Here is a 25,395-nt window from a genome sequence, read left to right as displayed (position 1 = left end):
AGGCAGGAAAATGCCTCAAGGCTCAAGCTACAGAAAGAATTAGGTGTCTCATCTAAGTGCTGCTTGAAGAACCAAGTATAAGCATGTATCCTCAACACTGAGGAGACTTTGAGTAAGCGCAGGCATTTCTCCTGCTGGATCTCAAGGTCGATCATCAGTATTTTCTGCTGAGCACGTGGCGGCTGCTGCTGACCTGCTGGACCCCTCCGTCATGTTTCAGCTACGTTAGGACTTCAGGATTAGGCCCTGACCTGTTTCTCTCACCCACAAGAGCTCCTTGGGTGTATCCGCTGGGTGAGGGCCAGCTAGAAGCTCCTCCACAAGGATGGTACCATTGACTCGGTGTGCACATGCACAGGTAAATGCCCCATTCTGCTTGAACGGGTGAGGAATGCGCATCGCCCCTCTCTGGGCAGCGTCCCCTAAGCCTTGTGTTGCACCGGGGGCAAGGCCACGTGTTGCAACTCGTTTCCTCCAGGATAACTCAGTGCACAAGGGTGGAGGCTGCAGGCTCTTCCAGGCTGGGTCTGGTGCAGCAGTGGTCGCCCATCTTGTCCTCTTCTGGGCTGAGCTTTCTTGCTGCAGGTGCAACACAGATTTTGGGGACCCAAGGCTGTGAAAAGCCCAGTTCCCATATTTCCTGCAGCTGATGATAACAGCATGCAATGCAGGACCTAGAAGATTGATAACTTTGGGCATCCCACCATGGTCACAAGGGGGGAAAAGTCTGAAGGAAGAGAAAACCGTAACTTTAAACCCCAGAATGGGAGAAGACAGCTTACTTGTTAGTAGGTAAGAGAATATCACTGAATCATTTGTCATCCAGAGTGTTCACATAGGCAAGCAAGTGCGTGTCTCGGATCTTCTTCTTCAGCATCAGACCATGAATATAGTTATTTTCTGAAAGCAGTCACGTCTGAAGATTAAAAAAAACCCCTGAGTGTCTGTGTTCCTGAACCATACAGCTGCACGGCAGCTCAGGGTGGAAACTGGTGATTCACGGTTTCCAGACCTTGCTTTCTGCATCACGAAGGGCAGAAAATCAGCACTAACACTTTATAGGAGCCAGCGGTAAACATCACCGTAACAATGGAATTTCTCACTGTAAAGAGCCTAGCTTCCTAAGCAGAGACCCCTTTTGAGGGTGGTCTCTGCTCTACCAGGATCAGTCGGTCCATAGGGTCTCCTCACCCAGCCTGGTGCTGGCCTGAGGAGCCTGGTAAGGGAAGGTCCTGCTGTGAATAATGTCAGTCGTGTCCTAAACATCACCTCCCAGCTAGAGGAGGGATAGGGACAATTCCAATAGGCAACTGGATAATTACATAGGACTACTTAGAAAGGCAAGTAAAGTTTGGCGGGATTATTTAGTACCAACATAGCATATAAATCTTGCCAACAACCACCCCTCATTTTAATTACAGTGAAACAAGTTTTCTAGGGAAAGCGTTTTGTTAGAACAAATGATTTATTCTGGGGGAAAAAAAATGACAAGCTCTTCGGTTCACAAGCTCTTCTGTACATATGAAATGGAAGAAACAATTTTCAAGCTTTAGTTTCTATTTAATTCAAATTGGTTAGACCAGACACAATATTTATTTCAGTTTCAAATGACAAATACTGTAAGAGGACCTATTTAGTCAGGAGTAAGCAGGCATTTCCTAGTCTTGGTTAGATGCTTTTAAAATGTCTCTATAAACTGCAGGAAGAGTGAGGGCTTCATTTTCTTGCTAATGTTGTGTTTTCAGCCTAGGCAAGATAAGAAATACTCTTTATTCTTGCCCAAACTACTCATGCAACAAAACTCTTATCTTAAAAAGACATTGACAGGAACAGTTAACACACTGTATAATTAAAGCAATAAATTAATTACCAGGCTTCCCTGGTGACTATTAAACACTTGAGGCAAAAGAGTTGTCTTTTGCTCCTTGTTGAAGGATTATTACTATTTAGTTTGAACATTAGCTTGAACAATCTAGGTTACTTTCTCTGGTGCCAATGCTCAGCCACAAAACCCGTTTTGTTTGCAGACCCGTGAAGGTCGCCCAGGCAGCTTTGCTATCGCCTGTGGGACTTGAGGCTTGGGATGTCCTCTAACACATCCCTCCAGTTTTCAGGTGATTTCGGCAACTGCAACAAGGATCCTGAACAGCCGGACGCAGGCATCGGCTGCAGAAGGGTTTTAACTGTAGGAAAATGCTTGTGAGCTGGTGCCGGGGCTCGGCGCAGGGAAAACGTCGCTGGTAAGAACCCACCCGTGTGGCACCCAGGGCACCTGGCATCTCCTCTCCCGGGGTGAGTCACGGCAGGCAGCAGACAAATGACTCACGAGTTTTATTGAGCTGATGGGCTTGTCAGAGCCAAAGTGTAGCCCGCCATCCTTATCTACATACTCTAATCCTGTTTCAAAATACCTCCTTTCTGGGGTTATGTATGGCAAGTATTTTAAAAGCCATCAATAAAAGGCTGTTTATGGACGGGGAGGTTTGCTTGCAGGAACTCGGGACCTCTGTTCCTATTTATAAACCTTCGCTTTAAATCTTCCTTTATGTTTTCCATGGAAGCTGGTTTCAGCTCAGCTCTGTGGGGAGCAGAGGATGCAGGACAGCATGTGCGGGACAGCAGCGGGCAGGGCCGGGCAGGGTGCATGGCAGAGGGCCACCGGCAAGAGCTGGCTGCGTGCCGCTACCAGAAGAAATGTGGGTCAGGGCAAACCGGTTCCCAGAGGGATGTGTCGTGCCTTACCGATCAGCAACCTTCCCACAAAGGAAATCCTGAGGCAGACTGGAGGCGAGGAGTGATGTCAGGCTGATTGAGACCTGAGAGGTCGCAGGTCTCTGCAGTCACACCCACGGAAGGGTCACCATGCAGAGGGGACAAAGTGAGGCAGCTGAACTACTGATCATACATTCAATACAGCCACTTTCACAAACATATAGGAAGTTTCTTTCCTTTATATCCAACAGGCTTTTGGTCAGACCCCCCCGATTTGCAAATCAGCTTAAGACTTTACTCGGCAAAACGCGTACCTGAAGTTTTGAGGGAAAACCTACAGCCACGTATGAACTTTTCCGTTCTCTTTTTCACGAGTCTGTGGGTGTAACTGTGGGGTTACATAGGTAAAAAATCAATATTTGAATGATAACGTGGGACGGCTGCCCAGTTGAACAAGCTCTTGGAGCTGAAATGCATGTGCTGAGCATGTCCCATAAAACCCTACGTGCTTTGCAGCAGCTGGAGCAAAACAGGATGCAGCAGCAAGGAGGAACGAAGGATGCCAGGCAAGACTGACTCACCAACCCAAATTACCAGGGTTCGTTAGCCTCTGCTGCCGGGGCGTTGCACACGTTCGGTCCCAGAGCCCAAACCAAGGAGCAGCACTAATGTGAGAGGCTCAGCCTGTCCCACAGGGGTGGGAATATTTGCTGAGCCAAATATTGCCGTGCTGGAGCAAGGGACTGGTGCAGAGGTTTCAGACAAGTCGCATGGAGCCTGTTTTTGTGTGGTGGGTCTCGGCAGGGCAGCACTGCTGTGGCCCCACACGGGCACCTGGGGGGGCAGCTCATTCCCCCCCCATTACAGGAGGCATCCCCACACCGCCCTGCATCAATGCCCTGCTCTCGCAAAGCGCCACATCTTAAACCCTCAGGGATTTCCTGTGGCAAAACGTAGCGGAGTTTGCAAGTGATCCTATATGTGCCTTCAAAGATCTACCAAGCTGTATTTTGCCTCACTTTCCTTAAGCAATAAATGCAAATGAAATCACCACCCTGGATTCAGCCTTCCTGGGCTGCGAAGAACAGCTGGAGCCTGCTGAGAATTCTGGTCGTTAGTCCCAGACATGTGCTAAAGATTAACCATCAAGGGTGAGCCATTTCAGCTGGGCTGGTAACAAGAAAAGCCACCCCTCGGGCCTCCAGTTGTGAGATTTAAGAGCTTGCATTGCCCGGGGAGCAGTGGCCCAGGAGTCAGTAGTAGCTTCAAGTGGGGGAGGTAAGGTGGGGACCTCCTGGGTGGCTGGCAGTGCTGTCCCCTTGCTCCCTGAGAGTCGACCTTGGAGCCTGGCCTTTGGGTGTTTGCTCCACAGCCAGGGCTGGGAACGGGGCTGGCTTTGCCCTTGATGCTCTTTGCTTGTGTAAGGAGGAGAAAAAGGGGTGGCACGTCCCCAGAAAAACAAAAAAACAGCAATCCCCCCCGGCCCCCCCCCCCCCATTTCTATTTCATAAGCAATCCCTTGTACTCTGGCAGGAGCCTGCTGTCGGGGTGCAGGGCTCCCGCTGGGGAGCATCGCTGGGACCTGGCTCAGAAATGGGCTTGGCGTGTGTGTGTGAGGGCTCAGTCACCCTGGCCACGTGGGCACACATGGGGGGACGTGGCCGTGTGTGTACACCGGGGCCTGACCCGGGCCAAAGCACCCTCCCATCCAAAGCGCTGCTGGCAACAAACGCGCGTGCGAGTTGCTGTATTGCTGGGCACTATGTGAGAGGGAGGGAGAGGGACCTCAGGGGCCTGGACTCGCTGATCAGGATTTTCCTGTTTGTAAAGTAGTTTATTACACGCTTTTATCTTCCAGTTTGTTCTCCGTTTTTATCTTCTCCCCCTTTAGCCCGTTAGCCACCAGTGCACTGGGCATCTCGGCTGTATTTTCATCCCACCTTTTCTTTAAAGCCCTCTTCTTCAAGCTGTTCCTCTTTCCTTGGAGCGAGCTGCTTTGCTTTGCCCTGCTCTGCCCTGCCGCCCCCCCCCCCCCCCCCCCCCCCCCCCTTACCTGGATTTACATCTCCCCACCTGCCTCACGCAGCTTTTCCCCTTCTCATTAGCATTAAGAGGTGACGTTAATTATCCCAGCTGGAGGGGGCATCCTTAGGTGCCTCCTTTCTTCCCCCCATCCATTTTTGCCCATGTAGAGATGGACTGTGGGGAGATGGGGGACCCCGGGGCTGGGGGTGTGTAGGGGTGCCCCACGGGGGTCAGGGGGATGTGGGGGTGACCCTCTAGGACTGGGCCCCCCCGGGGCTGGGGGGTGGGTGGCAACTTGGAGCGTGGGTGTTTCCCCGGGGCGGGCGGGGCGGGGCGGGGGGGAGTGTCCCCGGGGCGGGTGTCCCCGGGGCGGGTGTCCCGTCGAGCCGGGCGCAGGTGCGGGCGGAGCGGGGCCGGGCACGGAGCGGGGCTGCCCGGAGAGCGGCATGGCCGCTGCCGCCGGAGGTGAGTCTGCCCCGGCTGGGGGGCGCAGAGCCCCTTCTCCTGCCCCCGGCACCGAGCCTCGGGGACACCCGGAGACCCCCTTCTCCGAGCCCCCGGGGGCCTCTAGAAACCCCTTCCCCTTGCCCCGGGGGTCCCCAAGGAGCCCCTTCCCCGCGCCTGCTGCATGGGGGCTGCCAGGGCCGAGCCCCGCACCCAGCTCTGGGGAGGGGGCTGCCGGGGGTCTGCCGGGTCTCAGGGCTCCCCGCGCCTACATTTGCCACATTTCCCGTCACGCGCGCACCCCAGGACCCCTGATCCACACGCACCCGGGTGACCCCGAGGTGCCACTCGCACCCGCCACTGTGTCCCTACCATACAGCGTACCCCCGCACCCCCCCTTTCCCCTTGCCCCCCTCCCCGTTTGTAAAGCCAAAGGGCATGGCTCTTGGCCAGTGTGTGGCTAATGCCACCTGGGCAAGCGAGCGAGCGGCTGGTGGCCGAAGGTCGGGGGGTTGTTTGCGAAGTGTGCCCCGGTTTCTGTGCCCAGCTGCATGCCCTGCTCGCCCCCCCGCTGGTCACTGCTCGCCCCCGCCGCGTTTGTGCGGTGGGGCAGTATAGAAAAGGGCCACTGAGGAGAGGCCGTCGTGGTGACAGCTGCGTTCGTGCATTGGTGAAATCTGTTTCTCGGTGCTTGTGAGCATGGCGGTGACAGCCAGCTGCTCGGCTGCGACGTGCCCAGGCACCCACGGCTGAAGGAATATTGTATCGACGCTGCTCTGGAAGGAGCCTGGTGTTCATTTACCTGGCTGTTCCTGCAGTGTGCACAGGGGGGAAAAAAAAACCCAAAAACGCAGCAACCTTGCATTTGACTTACAGAGCTCAGCTGGAGACTGACATGGCGTTACTTTATCTAATTTATTATCCAATAATTGCAATTAAATGGAGTCATTTCAATGGGAATGACTCGGGTGCAGCCCTGCCCTGGTTCCGTAGCCAGTGCCCCTGCCCAGCCCGGGAAGAGTTTTACTTTAAAAAAATACCCAGCCGGTGTGACTGCAGGTAAGCTTGGCTTTCTCAGGTGTCCCCACAGGTGCCAGCCTGGCTGTGACAAGCCTCACTGTCCCCTGCCTCGCTGCTCAGCACCTGCACCCCCCGTGCCCAGGGGACCTGTGTGCCCTGCGTCCCCTTTGCCCTGTCGCTCTTTTGGGCCAGGGGAAAACCCAGCACTAAGGCGGCCAGGGAGCTGCACCGCTTTCTGGCTAAGAGTGTAATAATAGAAATACTGTTTTACGTTCAATGTTACTCAAAATAATGTGATTCTGAATAATCTGTGATGTTCCTTATATAAGCAAGGGTGGTGCTATCCTGCTTGGCATGTCCTGGATTCTCTCTTGGGTGAGCTTTGGAGCAAGCAACCCATCACGAGCCAAAGCACAAAACCATGCATAAAGATGTATCTTGAATATATATGCGTAAAAATGACGTGAACTTTACTGCATTTGTCACGCCTGTGTTGACAGTCTTGAGCCTAGCAAAGAAAATTGTGTGTGCTTGATGGGTCACCGAAAGGTGAGTGTTTATAAAGGGAGGCAGCGGGATTTTTCGGCAAATGCTAAGCAGCTTAAATTGTGCCTTCTAGCAAGGGAAGTCTGTGATTAATAAGATGAACTTGGCACTTCTTTTTCTACTTGCTTCTGAAGTGCAAAGAGCATTTGGGTGCTGCAGGCAGTTGCTCCCTGGGGTGCTCCCCCTGGCACTGCTCTTTCGGTCGGGGGTTCTGGGGGCACCCACTGAGCATCCCCTTAGAGGGTCGCTGGGGGTGCTGAGCTCTGGGCTGGCAGCTTTGGTGTGATGCTTTTGGCTGCTACCCCTCTGGCATGGGGACAGAGGTGTGTTGAGATCCAGCTGTGCATCCCTGGGGGCTGCTGCTGTGCTACAGTGGTTGCCCAGCTGGGCAAGGAGCACCCTCACAGGAGCTTCTGCCTCCCAGCCCAGGGCCGTCAGGTCAAGTCAGAGCGTTGTGCCTCTTAACTGCCTTCTCCTGGCTCAGCTGCTCCAGAGCTGAAACACATTTCCACTGCTGCCCTTATCCCTTGTTCAGGTTTCCGCCTGAATTACCCAGGCTGAAAGGAGAATTGATCCTGGGTTGCCTTTGTGTTGGGTAGCTGCTAGATTGCAGTCGGGAGGGAAAACAGCAGCCAGCAAGACAGAACAAACTTTATTTAACCCCTTGTAGCATCGGTGGGAACCATCCTCTGTTCCCACCTCTTCTGAGCCGCAGCTGTAGGCATTTGGGATTTCTGCTTTATGTTCCAGCCTGGATAAATGGTGTCACTGTGAAATCAGGGGATGACATTTGAAGTGAGTGGTGGTCTTGGTTTTGCTGGTGGTGTGTGGTGTTTTTGTTTTTGGGTTTTTTTGCTTGAGGTCAAAGCCCTCGAGGGTTGTGTTTGAATATCCAGCTCCTCTTTGCTATTCGAGTAGAAGCCATGGTAGGAAAGATGATTTGCTCCTGTGCAACCTGCTTTTCTCCCTCTTTCCCATGCCCAGAATAGAGCAGTGTGATGGTGGCCGGGGATATGGCATCTGCTGATGCTCCTCGCTTTTAGAAGGAGGAGAATAGTAAAAAAAATAACAATAAGAGTTTCTATTTTATTGCTCTTTGAATTTGTAAATCACCGAAGAATTGGAGTTGTAAGTAGTAGCCCTGGGGCACTTAAAGCTCATGTGTTAAATTTCTTAAGCTTATTCGTAGCTAATTTCTAATTTAGCTTTCTGTTGTCTGCCTGGGACACAAGGCAATGGTACATGAGATGTCTGGTGTGGGTGAGCTGCTGCGGATCCACCTGGGCAGTTACACAAACCAGCTCTGTGCCGCTCTCTGTGGGAGTGGCGTTCCTTCTCCATCACAGCAATAAATGTTTCAAGATGCCTAATTATATTTTATTAGAAAATGTGCTAGTTAGTTAAGTGTGCTAGCCTACGCGATCTTCCTGGTAGTGCTGCAATACTTTGTGTGGGATGACTTGATGAAGACAAGAGTTTGGCTTGCAGCATCTGTGCTGTGCGGGCAGGAGCTAAACCGCAGGGGCCCCAAGACCTTGAACTTAAGTGTTTTAAAATAAATGCATTTGTATATGAAATATCCTTGTAAATTATCTGTAAGCTTTGCAAAGTGCAACCGCTTTTCTTCTTTTCCACTGAGAGCCCGTCCACACCCTCTGTGCTCCCTAAGTGGCTTTATTATTCCCCTGTGCTAACCTTAATTAGTTCCAGGTGCTTCAAATGAGCTTGTTACAGATCAGCTTGTCTGAGGGGCGCCTGGGAGCTCGCCCAGTACCTGGGATAGGGCTGGGAATGGGTGCCTGGAGATCCAGGCGCTCGCTTCAGAGCCTTGCAGCTGACACTGGATGTCACCATTGTACAGCACAAACCCAGCCGAGGGTGCTCGGGACTTTATTCTCCCTGCGTGACACGGGGCGGGGGAAGATTTATCTTCTGTCTGTTCCTGCCCGGTTGGCGGTTCGGGTTCCCCAACCCCCCGAGAGTTACGATACTATTCAAGCTTTGTGCTGCTTCTCAGATCTAAGCAGGACAGGCAATCCTGAACCACCTGATGAAACTCGGTTCAGCCCTGGGGTAGTTGTTGGGAATGCAGAATTCCCTGATGGCAGCATGCAGGATCATCAGTTTTGGTTTGTAAACTTCACAGATGGATGGCAAAAGTTTTGGGTTGTTCTTAGATAAACTGCATGCATGTGTGAGTTGTTTTCTGCCTGGGATCACAGCCACATGGTTTTAAAATAATATAGGATTGGGGGGTAGGTTGCTAGTGAAAACTCATTGAAATCTTCAGTGAAAATAATGTGTGACTACATCTTTTTTCCCCATCTATTAAAAAAAAAAAAAAAAAGAAAAGAAAAAAACAGGTGTCTGCATTGGTTTTTAAGTGGTCCTTATTGTTTGGTGCTTTAAGCTTGTAATGCCTGCTTGGCTCCAGCTTGTCCCTAAAGCTGAAATGGAATTTAATGGGGTGAAATAATGGAATTATTCTCCACCCTTGCATAAAGAAACAAGCCCCTCTCTTCTCTCCCTTGTACAGGACAGCAAAATGCACGTATTGTGATGACTACCCTGCTACTCACTGAGCAAGTAATGCGAGAGGACCGTGGCTCAGAGGGAAACTACATCCTCTACGGATCCTCTCATGCCCAAATCACTGAGGAAGCTGAATACGTGAAAAAGGTATTTCTGAAGTTGTCACTCTTTGCTTTGCTGGGAAACACGGTGAGCAAACCTCATAACCAGGGAAAGAGGGAAAACCTGACCTGCGTGGCAGCACATGCTTGGAAATCCTTTTCATTTACACATGGAGTCTAGAAAGGCTATTTACTCCACAGTAGTGACTTAATTACAGCGTATGCTCTCTTAGGTTGGGTTAAACCACTTTAAAACTGGTGAGGTTTTTTCCACCCCTCATTTAGGACTTTTTGCAAGAGTTTTTTGTTGGGGTTGGGTGTCCCCACCCAACAGCCCCGCTTTTTAGTGGCACAGCTGGGGCTGGCTGCTGGCAGGCGCCAGGAGGGGGATGCAGGAGCCTGACCCTGGTCAGCAGCTCGGTGCTGGGGGACACTGAGGGGCTGTGGTGGACATAAGCATGTCCCCAGCGAGAGGTCTCAGCTTGGCAGCTGAAGTGAAAAGGTGTCCGGTAGTGTGACTGGGAGGGGGAGATGGAAAAGTGTTGGTTTGGGGTACCTGGAGGACCCATGTCTTGGGAGGTGGGGGATGACCCATGGGACGGGTAGATCCTGGAGGTGTTGGTCAGCAAAGCTGAGAGCATCTTGGAGAGCATGACGTACGGTAGTTTTGAGACCTGCAAAATAGTTTTAGGATGTTCCTTTCCTGCATGCCAGAAGAACAGAGCTTAATGAGTGCATTTAGTGGACTCTGGTGCGTAGTGACAGAAGGGAAGACCTCAGACTTTTAAGTTCAAAGAAATCAGATTTTTTCATTCCCTTTCCAATGAAATTTATGGAGTTGCAGAAATGTGACTTTAGAAATATTGTGATGAATTCTTAAGCATCTCATAATCCAAAATCATTCCTGTGAAGCAATTGCTGCAAAGAGAAGTGTGTTCTGTGGTGGTGACCCCAGCTTGTGCAGGGCCTGGGAAGCAGCACCCTGCTTGATGCTGACACCCCCATGAATAGGTAGGACATGCCTTTTTTTTTCCCCCCTTTTTTTTTATAAGATATCTTGTGTGCAATGAGGCTCAGCCCAGTAGATCTGATATCTTATTTCTTTACTCTGAGCAGCAGAGCATGGCAGTGATGATAGGGAAAGGCAGTTTTATTTCATCCCAGCTGAGCCCAGGAGGGCGCTGTGGAATGACCGAAAGGAGGATCGGTGGGCTGAAACCCAGCTAATTAAGAAATAATTGATCCCGAAAAGTTCTTTTTAAAAAAACGCTTACTCCTTTCTCTGTGCGGTTGAGGGATGAAGTTGAAGAAAAGCCTCTGTAGTGAAAAGAGAATGATTTATGGTTGGAACCCTTTTAATAAGTACAGGCTTCCCTTTGTTTGTAGAGGTTTATTTTGAACAAATGAACTTGGTGTGAGGGAAGAAAGGCCACATAAATGCCAGCATGTTCTGGCATAAATCTGGCGCTTGCAGGTCATGTTCCTTGCACATACCAGCTCAGGAGGTGAGCAGTGAGCTTGGGAACACCTGTGGGGGGGGAAATGGGGGTTAAGTGAGTTAAAACCACTTGAAACAAGGGGATTTGAGCAAAGAGGCAGCCCCTAGGGAGCAAAGAGATTTGGAAATGTTGTGTCCAACCAGTTGAAATACGCTGGAGTAAGAAGTAGTTGTTTTAACGGGAAGTGCTGGGCAAATTACTGGCCTGCGTTTGTGCAGCCTCACCTACAGTGCAACATGCGCTGCGATATTCCCAAAAGCTGATTAATTCTATACCTGCGAACAACACTGCAGAGAGTGGAAGGGAGCTATTTATCAGATTCGACATGCAAGTGTTTTCGAATGTAAAGCCCTGGAGAGCTGAACAAGCAGAATGTTTTAATTTGGGTTAATTCGTGGAGGAGTTGTGCTGGAGCTGCCCGCCCCGTGTGAGCCTGAAAGGGATGTTTATAAGAATCTGGGTCTTTTAGAGTCGGAATGGTTGCTCAAGCTGTTTTTCCATTATTTTAAAATAATTTCTGCGTGCATTTTCTTTAGGATCTTTCTCAAGTCTCAGGCAATAAAGCGGAGTCAAAGAGCCATGGCTGGAGCTGGAGCCGCAGGCCTGTCACGACGATGATGAAGGAAACAGAAGAGCAACTGCTGCTGGTCACCAGGGAAAACCAACTGCTGAAGATCAAGGTGTGTTCAGGGTCTTTTTTTTTTTTTTTTTTTCTTTAAGGTTTCGGATGGATACGCGTGCCTTGCAGCCCAGTTACAGTTGGGTCCCAGCTGCTGCAGCCCAGTGCCCGCTCAGCGATCCCCTTCCCTTCGGCAGGCTCCACTTTGCTTTCCCGGCTGCTGCAAACTCTTGCGTTCCAGCAGGCAACAAAATTGGTGTCAAAATCTGCTTGTGGGGACACATCCCACTTGTGGCTAGCGAGATGGCACAGGTGGCTCTGTTGGTAGCTGACAGCAGATGTATTTACAAGCAGTTGGAAGAGCCTCTCCCCTTTTAAGCCATCATTCTTTGTCAGGGGGGATGGCTCAGTACAGAAAAAATCTGCCTTTATTTGGAAACGAAAACGCCGGTCGGAAATAGCCCACAGGTGCTTAGGATTCCTTTCTTTTTGATTGATAAGGGTAAATACTGAAAGTTGGTCTTGTACAGAGGGCTGCGTTTTTGGCATGTGGTTATAACATCGTTTCTTTTAAAGCACAGTATGTTATGTGGTACAATTACTCTTTCTAGCTGGAGGCCACGAGAGAAGCAGGCGTACAGGCTCTCAGTTCTGCCTCCCAGAAACTGTATGAGAATTACCAGACTCAGTCAGAAGAGCTTAAGAAAAGTCATGAGAATGAGAAGAACCGAATACAGGTACAGATCTCCCCCTGATGCTGGCATGGCCATCCTGTTCAGCATCCACATCTTTATACAGGCTCTGGCTCCGTGCTGCAAACTTAGATTTAAGAGCTACCGAGTACCTTCTGCTAAGTTAAATAGGAAAATTTAAAATTATTTGGTTTTATTCCTGATTCATGGAATTGGGTTGGTAGAGTTGGCTTGAAATTCCTCCAGCTGCTGCGGCAGCCCCATCTCCGTCCCTTGGCTGCGTTCACCCGCTCCTTGCACTCCCGCATTCATGCCCTTCTTCATCCCAGGCTTACAACCTCCAACAAGAAGAAAAGCTCCAGCAAAGCTCAGAAACCACCAGCCGCCTTGCTGAAGGCATCAAGGAAAAATGGACCCACATCGCAGAGCTGGAGAGGCATGTGCAGAGGATGGAGGAGGTATCTCTGCCCGCTCTCATTTCCATCCCTCCTGGCACTGGGGGTCCTGCCCTGGCCATGCCAGTGCTTGGGAAGAGCAGCTAGTTGCTCTCGGGGTTTGGGGCATGTTAGCTGTTGGAATTGGGATTGAAAAGGCTTCTGCCACGTTACCCCAAATTGAGACCCTTTAGCTGTAATTAGAAATAAAATGTGCAATTTGAACTCCCTCTTTCAGTTACGTCAATGCTCGCTTAAAAACTGTCGAGCATCGCGGTGAAGTCTGAATTTGTAGCTCTGAATGATTGCTACTCCTGAGTAGCTGCTCTTTCACCTTCCCCCATGGGCATACTTCTGGCATTTGAACTGAAACTGTAGCCATCCTAGCACCGAAGACCCACTCCTTTCAACCCTCAGACCCCATCCCTGTGAGCATCCAACAACCCGGGTGGGCTCTGACGGTGGTAGCAACCTGATAGCTGCTTGCATGGAGACGTGCAGAAAACGTCTTCTTTATTGCCGATGTTCTTGGGTGGCGTTAAGTTCCGTTGGTAGCGGCGGCACCGTGCATCATTCTGGTGTCTGCACTAAGTGGGCATTGCTCCTATAGAAGTGCCAGGCTGAAACTAAGCTTTTCCTGTCCTGGGGTTACCGTAAACACAGGGTCAACGGGTGTCTTTCTGTCCCTGTGGTGTGCAGGTGATCATCCTGATACTGAGAGTTTTGTTACCAGTTTTGTTCAGCTTTTTCCCAGTGTGAACAAGGCTTTGAGAGGCGGACGGAGCAGTAGCACAGTCTGCCCTGGCTGCTGACCGTGGGCTCCAACCAGACCCAAGGATTTTGCTAATTAAGTAAAGAAGTGCTATTTTAAAAAGGTTTGGACTTTTCTTATGGCAAATTGGTACAGGCATCCCTTCTGGCTTTGATTCAGAGAGGTCAGACTGGTTTGTCTCTCTGTTAGTGGTGAATTCTGCCTGTTCTCAGACACAGAGTGGAACCGTTGAACCTACAGCCAAACTGCTTTTGCTAATCGAATGGCAGGAAATGTGATCTATTTTTTTTATATAATTTGAATTGTTTCCTTAGGAAAAGAAAACCCTGACAGAGAAGAAAATGTCATTTGAGAAGATGCTTCAACAGATGATGGCAAGGAAGGAAGACAGCAAACGGTGATTATGTGCATGTGCTAAAGTGCTTTCCTGTCTTTCTGGGGGATGGTTTCATGTAGGGTGCCAGCCACTCGCTTGCTCTAGTTCCTTCTGGGAGAAAAATTATTGACGATGAAAGCAGTTAGTTCAAATACTGACTTACCATGATTGCTTGAAGAAGCCAAGACAGATGTTCTACAGCTCTTAAGAGCTGATTCTACTGGAATTCCTAGTCCTGCTCCTTGCACCTCGCATGCACAAATTGTTTCTTTCCTGATTCTCGCGTCAAGTCGACACTGCTTTGGTGATGTTGTGCATGTGGTAGATAAGGCAGTAGCCTTCATTATTTATGAATTTACTTATCAACAGCTAGTAAGGGTGGTCCCACCAGGCAAAATGTGTATCAGATTACGGTTTGACTTGTTTTGCTCAATAAAGCAGCTTTTATGTGTTTAGTTCTGTACGAATTACAGCCGTGCATCCTCAGGAACATCCTTGCTAGCATCAAGCTCATGAGTTGACACCAAGGTGGGAAAGGGGCTGGGTGGTGGGTCATTGATCCCTGGGGATTGAAGCCGGGATGCTCTGCTCTTGCCCGCAGGTGCCTGGATCTCCAGAGACAGATCTCCACCCTGCAGCAGCAGATCTGCCACCTGCAGCACCTGATCCAGGCGCAGCACCACAGCCTGCACAGCGTGATACAGGAGGTCAGGGTGGTGTGGGCTGTCCCACCGGGTGGGTGGGAAAAGAAAGAGGAGATGCTGGGATGTGGGCTCTTGCCTTAAGTGTCTGTGCTGGGGATGAGCAGCTTGCTTGTCTTGCGGTGCCAGGTTCAGACATCTATATGCCTTTTAACATTAATATGGAAAAATCTAAAAAATGGGGTTATTGTGGTGGAGTCAGCAATTTTGGGCAGGCCCCTGGGGTTCTCCTAGTGTGTTCCTGGGAGGAATTTGGCTACCCCCTCCTTACCACGCTCCCACCCAACCTGGGGATGCATCTGCCCTGCAGCTGGTTACACATGAAGTCAGTGAGGCTGGTCCCACGAGCGAAGCCAACAGGCTGGCATCCTAGGAAGGCTGCAACGACATTCAAAACAATCAGCCTGCGTTCCAAAGTCACGATATATAGCGTGAGCTGTTTTACTTACTGACTGCTTTCATACGCATCAGCTCCCACCAATACCCCCTCACCTTGCAGAGCACATGCTTGCCTTTGCCCATCCGGCTAAGGTGAGGCCCTGCATTAATTGGCTTTTGTAGTCACGTTTCTGTGCAGGCACGCAAGGGGTAGACTTGTTATCCGAAGGAAAATGCGACATAATGTGTTGAGAAATGGTTTTCTAAATCGGTCAGTCAATTAGTTTGAGTTTTTCTATGGGAAAAGACCAGGGATTTGAATGGCCTGCGATTCCCATGGTATGCTGAGGCATTTAACTCTGTGGCTTTGTTCGATACAGGGGAGTTTTGATCTATTAAGGCTTCAAATCTCTTACAAACTTTATTTCCTAATGCTTAGGCAGAGGAACTGAACAACACACTCAGAAGCCAAGATAAAAAAATAGAAAACCTGACAGAGAAGCTGGCTGCACTGGAAGCACAGGTAAAATTGGAAAGTAAAAAATATTGAGGGGAGAGAGCAAAAGGAATTCTCTGGAGTCCGGGGGCCCTGCACGCTGCTGGGCTTATGTCAGCACAACATTGTTGGGGTGGCATTTCTTCGCACTGCATCTTTCACTTGGTTTAAAAAAGAACAAAATCCCAACCAAACAAAACCCCAACCAACCAATCAAAAAACCCAGGGCCCCCCAGGACCTTTCAGGAGGAGCAGCAGGTCCTAGCTGGCACCCAGGCTTGTCTCTTGTCTGCTGTGTTACGCTGAGAGGGGTTTGTTTCCTTTCTTTCCTTGCAGAGTAAAGAATTGAAAGACAGAGTGGCGTTCTGGTGTGGCCAGCCCAAGGCTAACCTTTCAAAAGCTACCTGGACAAAGTAAGTACCTGGGGAGGTACCGCAGGGCACGGGAACGGCTCAGCCCCTGGCTCTTGCAGGCCACCTCCGGTGTCCCCGTGGGGCTCCGAGTGAGCAGAATCAGACCTTGCTGGGAGCGACCAAACTTCATCCTGCAGAGATCATGAAGGAGAGGGAAAACACGAGCTGTGCTACACACTTAGTAGCTGATGGCATGGCAGCTGTGCCCAGGTCCTGACTCCCTCGTAGCCATCCAGCGCAGAGGCGCAGTGCTCAGGGCATCGACCTCGGGCATCTGCAGAAGCCTGGGTATCCGTTCCAGATTTAATGGGAGCCTTTTCTGGGGGCTACAGTCCTTTGCTGTACTGGGTCTGGGCTCAAGTTTCTGCCCTCAGTTAGCAGAACAGCCTTTTGAAGTCAGCACCTCCATAGCCAGGGCCACGGTTACAAACCTGGGACTGACTTCGTGTGTGCTTGGGGTGGGTTTAAGCCTGGCTTGGGGGTGTCTGAGCGACCTCTACCTTCCTGTGCTTCCCCCTGCAGCACCCCACGAGACTTTGGAGCACGCCCTTACCTGATGCTCACCAGGTTAAGGAAGCAAGAGAGCTAAAGGAACGACTGGACATTTGTCTCCTACCTTCATCAGGACTTTTTCTGCGTGTTGGAGCCTGCAATTTCTATGTCCTCTTTGTTACTGCAAAGCAACTTCAGCACCTGCTGCCTCTCTACGGAAGGTGGTGCAGAAGCGGGGCTGCAGCTGAAAGAATAAACCTGGAAACAAGGCGAGAGAGGCAGTGAGCTCGTGGATGCCTGCACAGCCCAACGGCAGAGGCAGCCCCAGCCACACCTGAGGGATGCCAGACCAGCTCTGTGCCCGCCTCAGTGCAGGCACCCACCTGCTTAATGCTGGGGTGAGGTGGGGGTGGCAGGTGCTGTGGGAGTGGGCAGTGCAGTATGCTGCCTGCCAGGTTACACTTCATCACCATTTAAGAGAGTGAGCTTTATAAATTGTACAGTTCCCCTGGCAAGCGTTTGGTCCTTTCCTGTCCCTCTTGGGAGAAACCTGAAGTCAGGGTGCCAATGCTGGCGTGCCATGGGGCAGGCTGGGTGCTGGTGTGCGGCAAAGTTTGCAAATGCACCCTGAGCAGCCCTCAGCCAGCCTGAAAAGCCCTGCCTCTCCTTCCCTGGTCCTCCACTTGTTTTCCTAAGCTGACAGATTGCTAACACTGCGGAACTAGGCTGTACCTCTGCTTCCCCCCTAAAACAGCTGAGACAGCGGATCTAAAAATGTACTTTTATTCTGAAAATAACAGTGCAGAAACTGAGTCACAGGATACATTCCTCAGATGTATTACACAAACCCAGCCACCAGTGAATCAGTTGACAGTATGTTTTGAAGCCACGGGTACTTTGGTACAACAAAGTGACATTAACATCGGTAAGCAAGCGCCATGGTCCAGTGAAGGGGCATCTATAAGAAAAAATACTATTTGTGTTCAAGATAGTTTCAATCACAGTCATAGCAGTAGGCACAGCACAGATCTGTTGAAGACAAACAGAAAACATGCTTACAGTAGCATAACAGAAGGAAACACTTAAGCATCCTGTATCAATTACCTTGTAAGCGTTTATCTGGAAGGTGAAAGGTACATTAACAAAACCAAAGAAGAACCATTTAACTTCCGTAAGTAAGTTGAGTAAGATACAACAGGCTTCTAATATACAGTTTGTCCATTAAACCCTATTGCACAATGAGGATGGACAACTTTAGTGTCTATTTTCTAAAGTTACATTTTAACTAGGTAACTGTATGGAACAAAAGCACATAGCAAAGAATCATTTCCTCTGTTGCCTTTAACTAGTTTAGAGAGAAATAATAGTAAATTAGAAACAGATCTGCCCAGCATCAAAGACAACAGTCCCAAGTCAACAGCATCCCCTGGAAAAAAACCCAACAAATCAAACCACAAAACTTACCCTATATAGGGGTATGGGTTTTTTTGGCAGGAGGGAATTGTGTTTAAAGTAGAACAATTATTAAGACAGGAAAGAAGCTGTGAAAATTTGGCTGTTGCTTTAAAGGTTCCTCAAGCCAGATCTCCTAGCAGTCAGGTAAAAAACCTTCATTTTTATAGCTTCACATCAGTTACAACACTTTTCTTTCTCCTTTTCTTTCTAAATAAGATCAGAGCATGGTCTGAAACTCCTACAGTGTTCACACCTGTATAAAAATAGCAGTCACTTGAGGTTATTTTTACACTTGCTACTTTTCTTAAGTTATAGTGCCAAGAATAAAAAATTTAAAAGAAAAAAAATATCTGGAGCTGTTATTTTAAGTGTAGGCTGAAAACTTCAGTTAGTTATATCCACGTACAGAAATAGTTCTAGGAGATAAAAGCTCTTACCCTGAAACAGTCCCAAAGAGTCGCTACAGAGCAGCTATCAAAACCACAACTTTCAATAAACTTCCTTATATGAGCCAATATTCTAAAATGTAAACGTATGTATGACAACCCTTTACACATTCAGAATATTAAATAAGATGTAGCCTTCAGAAAATAGTTAAGGCAACTGGTTTTTATAAAATGACCAAGATGGCAAGGAAATGGCAGCTGCTCTTAAATGTCTTCTGCTGCATCACCCCCACCGGCAGTCTCAGCCGTGCGAGCGGTCAGCAAATGGACTGTTCTTAGCTTACACCTCCTCTTTTTTAAAAAAAGAATGTTTCAGGCACCCAAACCCCCTCTTTTTTTTTTTTTTTCTTAATATTTAAGAGAAGCAAATACCTTTTCCACTTGCAAATGTCTTTAAAAAGCCACAGAAGGCAAAGGCTATAGAAAAGGCAAGTTACTTAAGCCTGGTTTTAAGTGCCACTATTTCTCCTAAGGGCAGGTGGATGCCAAGGCTCAGCCGGGGCTCCAAGCCGGCTCTGCCATGGTGCCCTGGCTGGAAGAGGAGATGGGGAGGTGGGGAAACTGCATCATCTGGGGCTGAGAAATGAAGATGTGCTGCTCTGCAAGGGCAGCCCGGAGCTGCACTTCAGTACCTGCCAGGGTGGTGCAGTGAGTCACTCCCCAGCCAAATACTTTTATTTGGAGATGAGTCATTAGAACACTTTTTCCTTAAAACCCCCACACATTACCAGCTAATCACTGATAAAAATATTTCATAAAATGAAAGCAGAAGCTTAAAAGATTGTGCAACCTAAAATATATGACATGCCATACGCTACCTCCTGTCCAGGAGGTGTCCAGCCATTTCTAACCCTCTCACTGCTCTTAACAGGTGTTGCTGCATGCCAGCAACAGACGCTGTAAGGACTCCTGGAGAGCATCTGCTTAAGTGTCTGAAAACTATGCAGTGAAGAATCATCATTAATGCTTTCCTGTCCTTTTTCAGTTGATGGAAGAATTTTCTTCATGGCCTGACAATATTTAAAATAAAAGGAAATAATAAAAATAAGCTCATTCATATCTGTATGTTCATGAAGTACTTCTGTGCGTTTTTTTTTTTTTTTTTGTTTCACACCATTGTAGCCCTAGTTGTTTTGCCCTGACAATAGCTCCTTAGTTCACGGAGACACTCCAGTTCAGCCAAGCACTTACACACAAGCTTAAGTAACTTCTCAAACTGGGCTCTCTGGTAAACACCAAAAATTTAAGGGCATTTCTCTTAGCTAAACCAAGTTGCCTTTAGTACCACTTCTGCAATTCCCAGCCAGCCCTTGGTATTCCCCACACTCCGCCTGTCTCCGCAGGTAACTTGTTTTATTCCTAAGGGTGCAAAGCAGGACCCTGCCTTGACATGGGCTCGCATCTCCCCTTGCCAACTGGGTAGCAGGGCTGGCTGAGGCACCACAGTGGCATCACAGGAAGACGTGCAGTGTAAATTCACTGCTGGAGCGATAGCTACAGCCAAAAAGGTACTTCCAATGTATGCACCAAAAAACCAAAGCAAAACGCAAACAAAACAACTATTTGACAACAGCACATTTCCCTTCTTTCCTTAAAAATGTCTTGGCACCACTACTCCAGGTCGAGAGGCTGGGGAAGGTGAGGGCAAGGTCAGCCAAGGATGCAGGAATGCCAGAGTAAGAGCAGCAACATCAGCTTAAAGACATTCCCTGCTGACTCTCTGCTTCCTCACTCCTCCAAGCATTACCTCCAAAGGTCTGAAGTCACTAAACGCGGCAGTTCAAAATCAAAGTGGCAACACCAGACTTTGGCAATGCAAATGTTCAGCAGCGGACAGGGGACACGTTTCTTTCACCGAGACAGACTGAGCGGAAGGCTGCAAATAGAGGAGCTGCAACCAGGGGCTGCAGCGCTGCTCTAGCACAGTGCATTAACATTTTTTGACGCTACAGTTTTACATTCATGCTTAAAACCGGGAGGACAAAAATACCTGTAGATCAGAAAGAAGAATGGACTACTGTGAGCTCTAAGGATGAGACGCAAGGTGTAACACCATTACGCTGTATACATGACTTAACTGGAATACACCAAGAGGACGAAGGGAACAGATTCAACAAGAAGTTGGGTAACTTGAACTGTCTGGGTAAATATCGCTGCTGGAGACGAGGAAGGCAGAATTACGAAGAGAGAGAAAGGAAATGAAAATTACTCTCAGCGTTAAGATCCCGCAAGTCGCACCTCTGACGGACGGGTATTACCATCACTGCACTGTTCAGCTTGGAAATTACCACGCACACTGCGCAATGACGTCTGCAGCAAGAGAACTTCACTGGCGAGATGCTGGAAAACAAAAATAAGGTATTTCTAAAAGGACACAAAAAGCGACCTTGAGAAACCAGTGCCTGGACTGAAATTCAAGACAAAAGCCCACAGAGTTAGGATAGAGTTAGAGTACTGACATTTAATTTTTAGGATCACCCTGGATAAAGTATCACAGGACCTTCTCTTCCCCTCCAGCCCTGATGTGGGATATCTAGCAGGCTTGCAAACAAGCTGTATTTGTGCTCAAAAGGAAATGCTTCACTTCCGATTTGAATATGTATAATCAAATTTTTCTACAGCAGAAGGTGGATTCAGTTTCTAGTGGGACGGGGTGAGGCTATATCCTACTAGAGCCACTAAGCAAAAACACATTCATTTCCCAGGCTGGTGTCCTGGAAGAATTTATGAAACTGAACACGTCAAATGCTTTGAGTGACAGGAGTGTGAAAAGGATGAAAACAGCAGGATATGTGGCTCCAGCAAGGGCTACATTCAGGAGCTCCCAGGGCAGTGAGAAGAGCTGGAACTAGTAAAGTGCTGTGCCAAGATGCTGCACCTTGCTGGTGTCACAGCAGCCTGTACGTGGCACGGCACTACCCACCGTACAGATGACTCACTTGTGCCATTCCACCTCACCGGCTCTTTTCCAGCAGGTTGCAGGTGGTTAGTAGGGGCTCACTGTGCACCCAAGCTCACCGTGCTGCAGCTGGAAAACCTACCTAAGGGAAGCAACAGTAGAAGTAAAGGAAAGCCCTTCCATCAAAGCGGGTACTGGATAGAACTGGGAGAGGTATTCCAGCACGTGGGATAGAGAAGTTTCTTTCCATACAGGTGTGGCTCTGTAAGACTGTGCTCAGCCCCCCTGCAGCGTTCTTTCTTCACTGCGTTACCAGTATTTCCTGGATATTACATAAAGCTCGTGAACCTTAACGCTGCTATTGCTTTCAGTTCCTACCACAGCAGCAAGGAGTAGCCCTGAATCATCTGTGCAGAGCCGAGACACTGCAGGGAGACAGACGGATGGACGCACGGGAAGGTGAATCCGCTGGTGGACATGTCAAGTCTAAAAGTAATAGCTATGAAGAGAAAAACGGAGCAAGAGGCAAACGATGACAGAGAGGGGACAGAAGGCAATTTTTAGGAACAGTTCACGATCTAGTTTTTTTGCAAAGAGAGTTGACCTGATAAACAACAAAGATGTTAGTAGCTGTTTAGAATCACTTATTATGTTCCTCTTTTCTTAATTTAGTAACTAATTGCTACTATACCGCCTATCAGGAAAGGAAACACATTTGAACTTCTCTTCCTTTGCTCCAAACAAAGTTTTGGTGGCAAAATCCTTTTGGGATAATAGTTTCATATGCATTCACAGATTGCCTTTTTCTAAAAAAAAAAGAAAAAACAACCAGAGAGAATAATAATCAGTTTCTTGTATTAGCAAGTATATAAATGCATACCAAGCAATGGAAGTTTCACTACAGTCATGTCCGTTTCATTGCTCAACAGGCCACTCAAGCAACACTGGGCTGCAAGGGCTGGCCATGCACTTGCTCTATCCGTGCTGGAGAGTTTCAGAGCCTGTATCCTTATGGAAAGCAGCTCCATGGCTACCAACCGCCATCTCAGTCAACGCTTCACAGTCACTCAGGGTCAAGGTTAGGAGATACCCAGAACAGTGAGGTCTAGATCAAGGTATCACTGCAGTGATTTTTTTTTCTTTTTTTTTTTTTTTTTTTAAATTATTATTATTATTCTAAGAGCGCTAGTTTCAGCCGGTGGAGAGATAAATAGAAGCAACTGAGCTTCATCAAGGTGCTTTGAAACTGTGCCAGGTTTGGGATTTTACACACCTGGTATGAATCACCTGTCTGCTCCTGAAGTCACTTGTGGCTTCGTAACAGCTTTTAGACAAGCTATACTTCAGCTGCTCTGGGAAACACGCTTCGGTTGACTGTCCGTAATTTACCATTCTTAGCAACTTACCCTACTTCTGTTCAACGGACAAAAAAGTGATGCCACAGAATGAGGGATTTCTTTGAAAGTGAGCCAGGGAGCTCCTCAGATCATTGTTTTCAGGAATTCAAGATGTATTACTTTTTTTTTTTTTTTCCCCATTATGTTTATGTTTTATGCTACATATTGAAAAGCAATACAACTTCAAAGAAAACCCTGAACTTCATCAGATACATCTACGCGTAAGGAACCTGTCTGAGGATCAGCCTGCTTACTAGCAGTCTACTCACATTTTCTGCCTGGGAAATCACCTGTTGACTACCACAACAGCTTTGCCACTTTCCGAGGTGTAAGGGCTGTTTATAGCCTAGAAAAGGACCTGTACCATACCTGGTTGTATAGTATGTACTATAGATATATATAGCCTTTAGGTATAGTCTATCATTCATAATCCTTGCAGCCTGCAAATTAGATTTCTGGCATGGTAATCACAGCTATTTGGTTCCTCACCCAATGGGTCTGCTGCTATGGATGGACCATCTGCCCTGTTAACATGCCAAATCATCCCGTAAACATCGTTTTAGGAGCTGGGCAGAAAAACCTGTTATTTTTTCAGCAGTGAATATGGTAAATTCTCCATTTCTGGGAAGCGCTGAAACGTTTTATGAGCTTGCTATTCACAAAGTTTGCAATTTCGAATCAATCAAAGCTGAAAACATTTAAATACATGAAAGTCTGCAATCCTGCCAACCCAACCAATTAAGTTCGACTTGTAAAGAGAACTGCTCTCCCCCCCCCAGTCTGCACCCTCCCAAGTGATTTTAAAGCAGCTTCAAGCACAATAAACACAAAGAGACCCTTAACGACCACCTGTATAAAAACAGAACAGTAATTACAAAAAAGGACAGGGTAAACTAATAAATATGCTGTCAGTTGGTTTAGAAAATGATCTATGCTTATAAATATAGTATTTATTTTTGCCTGGATTTGTCTTTGCTTGTGATAAGCAACTTGCTATTTCGCTAGAACTCACTTTCACCCATAGAAGAAACCTTTTGCATCACACCCTCCTGCTGCAGCACACTGCCAGAGCAACTTCTACCCTCCGTGCCAAGAACAGGCTTCTGACACACACTTTACCTAGCCAGTCACATATTCTGGACTCTCATCATTCTCAAAGCCCCCACATCACCTTTTTTCCACCTTGCCCTCTCTTCTAGAGAATTTAAGAGTATGAGAAAGCTGTCCTCTGCTGAAAACCTAAGCGTATGGAGGACCTGATAAAAGCACAGTGATAACTGAGGAGGTTCTCTCAGCACAGCAGGGTTTACAGTTCCCTTCTAGGCAGCACAGTCAGCCTTTGGCTCTTTCCTACATCCTACCTGCAACATGCAGTTACCCAGAGAAAAAGAAGAAAAAAAGGATAGTTTCCTTAAGTTGAGGAGGGGAGAATATTTTTTGCTAATGGTAAGAAGTTGTTTCATAAAATATAGTTTATCTGTTCGTAGACATTATACTTTCTTCTTTATAAACTGTCCCTGCAGCATCAGAATCCCACACTATACTTTTTCCCATAACACTCCAATCCCTGCTTGGATTACTGGCAACACAAGCAATGCTGCACAATTCCCTGATATTTTTCTTTTTTTTCAAATTAAATACCCTACTTCCTCCCCCCCAAACACAAATCACACACACACAACCCACCCCACCAACCACCATCTCAGTGATTCAGTCAGGATGGATTTCACAGCATTTCTTACTCTGTGCAAGTGATAGTTTTTCTCAATAGGTCACACAAAATCTTTTATATCTCTGCCTTAGAAAACATATAGTCCCTGATGCAGATTAAAAATTATAAAGAAACAGGATTCTGTGGAAAAATGGCACAGACCTAGAAAACCACCCACCTCCAATTTAATTTCAATATCCAGTGTATGTAGACAATAGGTTCTTTCCCTCCTTTTTTAAAAAAATAAAGCTACTTTCCTCTATTCAGTATCCTGATTGCATGAAAAATAAAGATGAGGGCTGGGGGAAAAGAGGTAGGGGAGTTTTCCATGAAGACGGCACTGCATCAGGAAGAATCATTTCAGTACAAGAGCCTCACTGAAACCTAGCTTTTAGTTTTAAACCAGGTCTTTGGAGAAAAATGCACAATCCCAATAAAACAATGGAACTTTGCTTCTGTGCATGGCTCAACAGAGCTGGTTTGAATTTGGTGGTAGGTCAGCCATATTCTGATGAAATATTTTCATCGGTTCTCACAGTTTAGAGGTGACGTTTAGCAGGCACACTTTTTCTCCTCCGGTTTTGCCGAGTCTAGCTTTCCTGAGCTTCCTCCGTTGGCTGTGTCAGAGACCTGTGTCTTGTCCACGCACTGCTCCATACGCTTCATTATCAAGTCCAGGAGCGTATCCACAGCCTTCTCCACGTTCTGCCCGGTAGCAGCACTTGTTTCAAAGTACGGTATGCTACAGTAAAAAGGAACAGGTTAGCTGGAGAGATTTTTAAGACAACCAAGACGCGACACTGTAACGCTCTCGGTGCAGCTATCAGCGGTGGCTTTAGTGGCAGTGAAATGGGACAAACTATCTGGGTCGTTGTGACTATCTCCTGGCTGGGCAGAACCCACGCTCCTGTTCCTAGCACACTGTGGCATTACAACACCAGCACAAAACCACCACATTAATTTACAAAATGTATCCTGGCATTTTGACTTCAAATCACGGTGAGATCAGCACAAACCTTGGCTGAAAAAGTCTTTCAGGTAACCAGAAAGTTTATTTTAAAGAGAAACCTAGGTGTGCATTACAGAAAGTTGCAGGGATCAAAGAACACACCAGAAAAACCTTCTTTCTTTTCCTTTTTTTTTTTTAAGACGGGTAGTTCCAACTATTGCTATTTAGCAGTCCCTGTAAGTACTATCTCCTTTCCTTCCTTCCAACATACAAGCGCAAGTCAACT

The 25,395-nt window shown here is 47.9% G+C and overlaps 2 protein-coding genes across 2 annotated transcripts in view; one reads left to right on the top strand and one right to left on the bottom strand.

Annotated features, from left to right (window-relative positions):
• Positions 1–5,142: 5,142 nt before the first annotated feature.
• Positions 5,143–16,767, top strand: CCDC68 (coiled-coil domain containing 68). Its single transcript, XM_040580460.1, has 10 exons — positions 5,143–5,202; positions 9,284–9,426; positions 11,416–11,559; positions 12,110–12,235; positions 12,520–12,648; positions 13,711–13,793; positions 14,374–14,479; positions 15,291–15,374; positions 15,684–15,760; positions 16,283–16,767. Exons 1-10 carry the CDS (start codon positions 5,184–5,186, stop codon positions 16,347–16,349), a joined length of 978 nt encoding a protein of 325 aa, XP_040436394.1. The 5' UTR covers positions 5,143–5,183; the 3' UTR covers positions 16,350–16,767.
• Positions 16,768–17,019: 252 nt separating this feature from the next.
• Positions 17,020–25,395, bottom strand: part of RAB27B (RAB27B, member RAS oncogene family) — a 28,437-nt gene continuing 20,061 nt past the window's right edge. The window contains exon 6 of the mRNA XM_040580461.1: positions 17,020–24,902. Within this exon, the coding sequence (XP_040436395.1) occupies positions 24,713–24,902 (190 nt within the window). The 3' untranslated portion in view covers positions 17,020–24,712. The remainder of the gene's footprint in view (positions 24,903–25,395) is intronic.

The sequence above is a fragment of the Falco naumanni genome, chromosome Z (assembly GCF_017639655.2).
Source record: "Falco naumanni isolate bFalNau1 chromosome Z, bFalNau1.pat, whole genome shotgun sequence".
NCBI classification, from domain to species: domain Eukaryota; kingdom Metazoa; phylum Chordata; class Aves; order Falconiformes; family Falconidae; genus Falco; species Falco naumanni.
The sequence above is the reverse complement of the archived record's forward strand: the minus strand, read 5'-3'. Positions and strand labels throughout refer to the sequence as shown.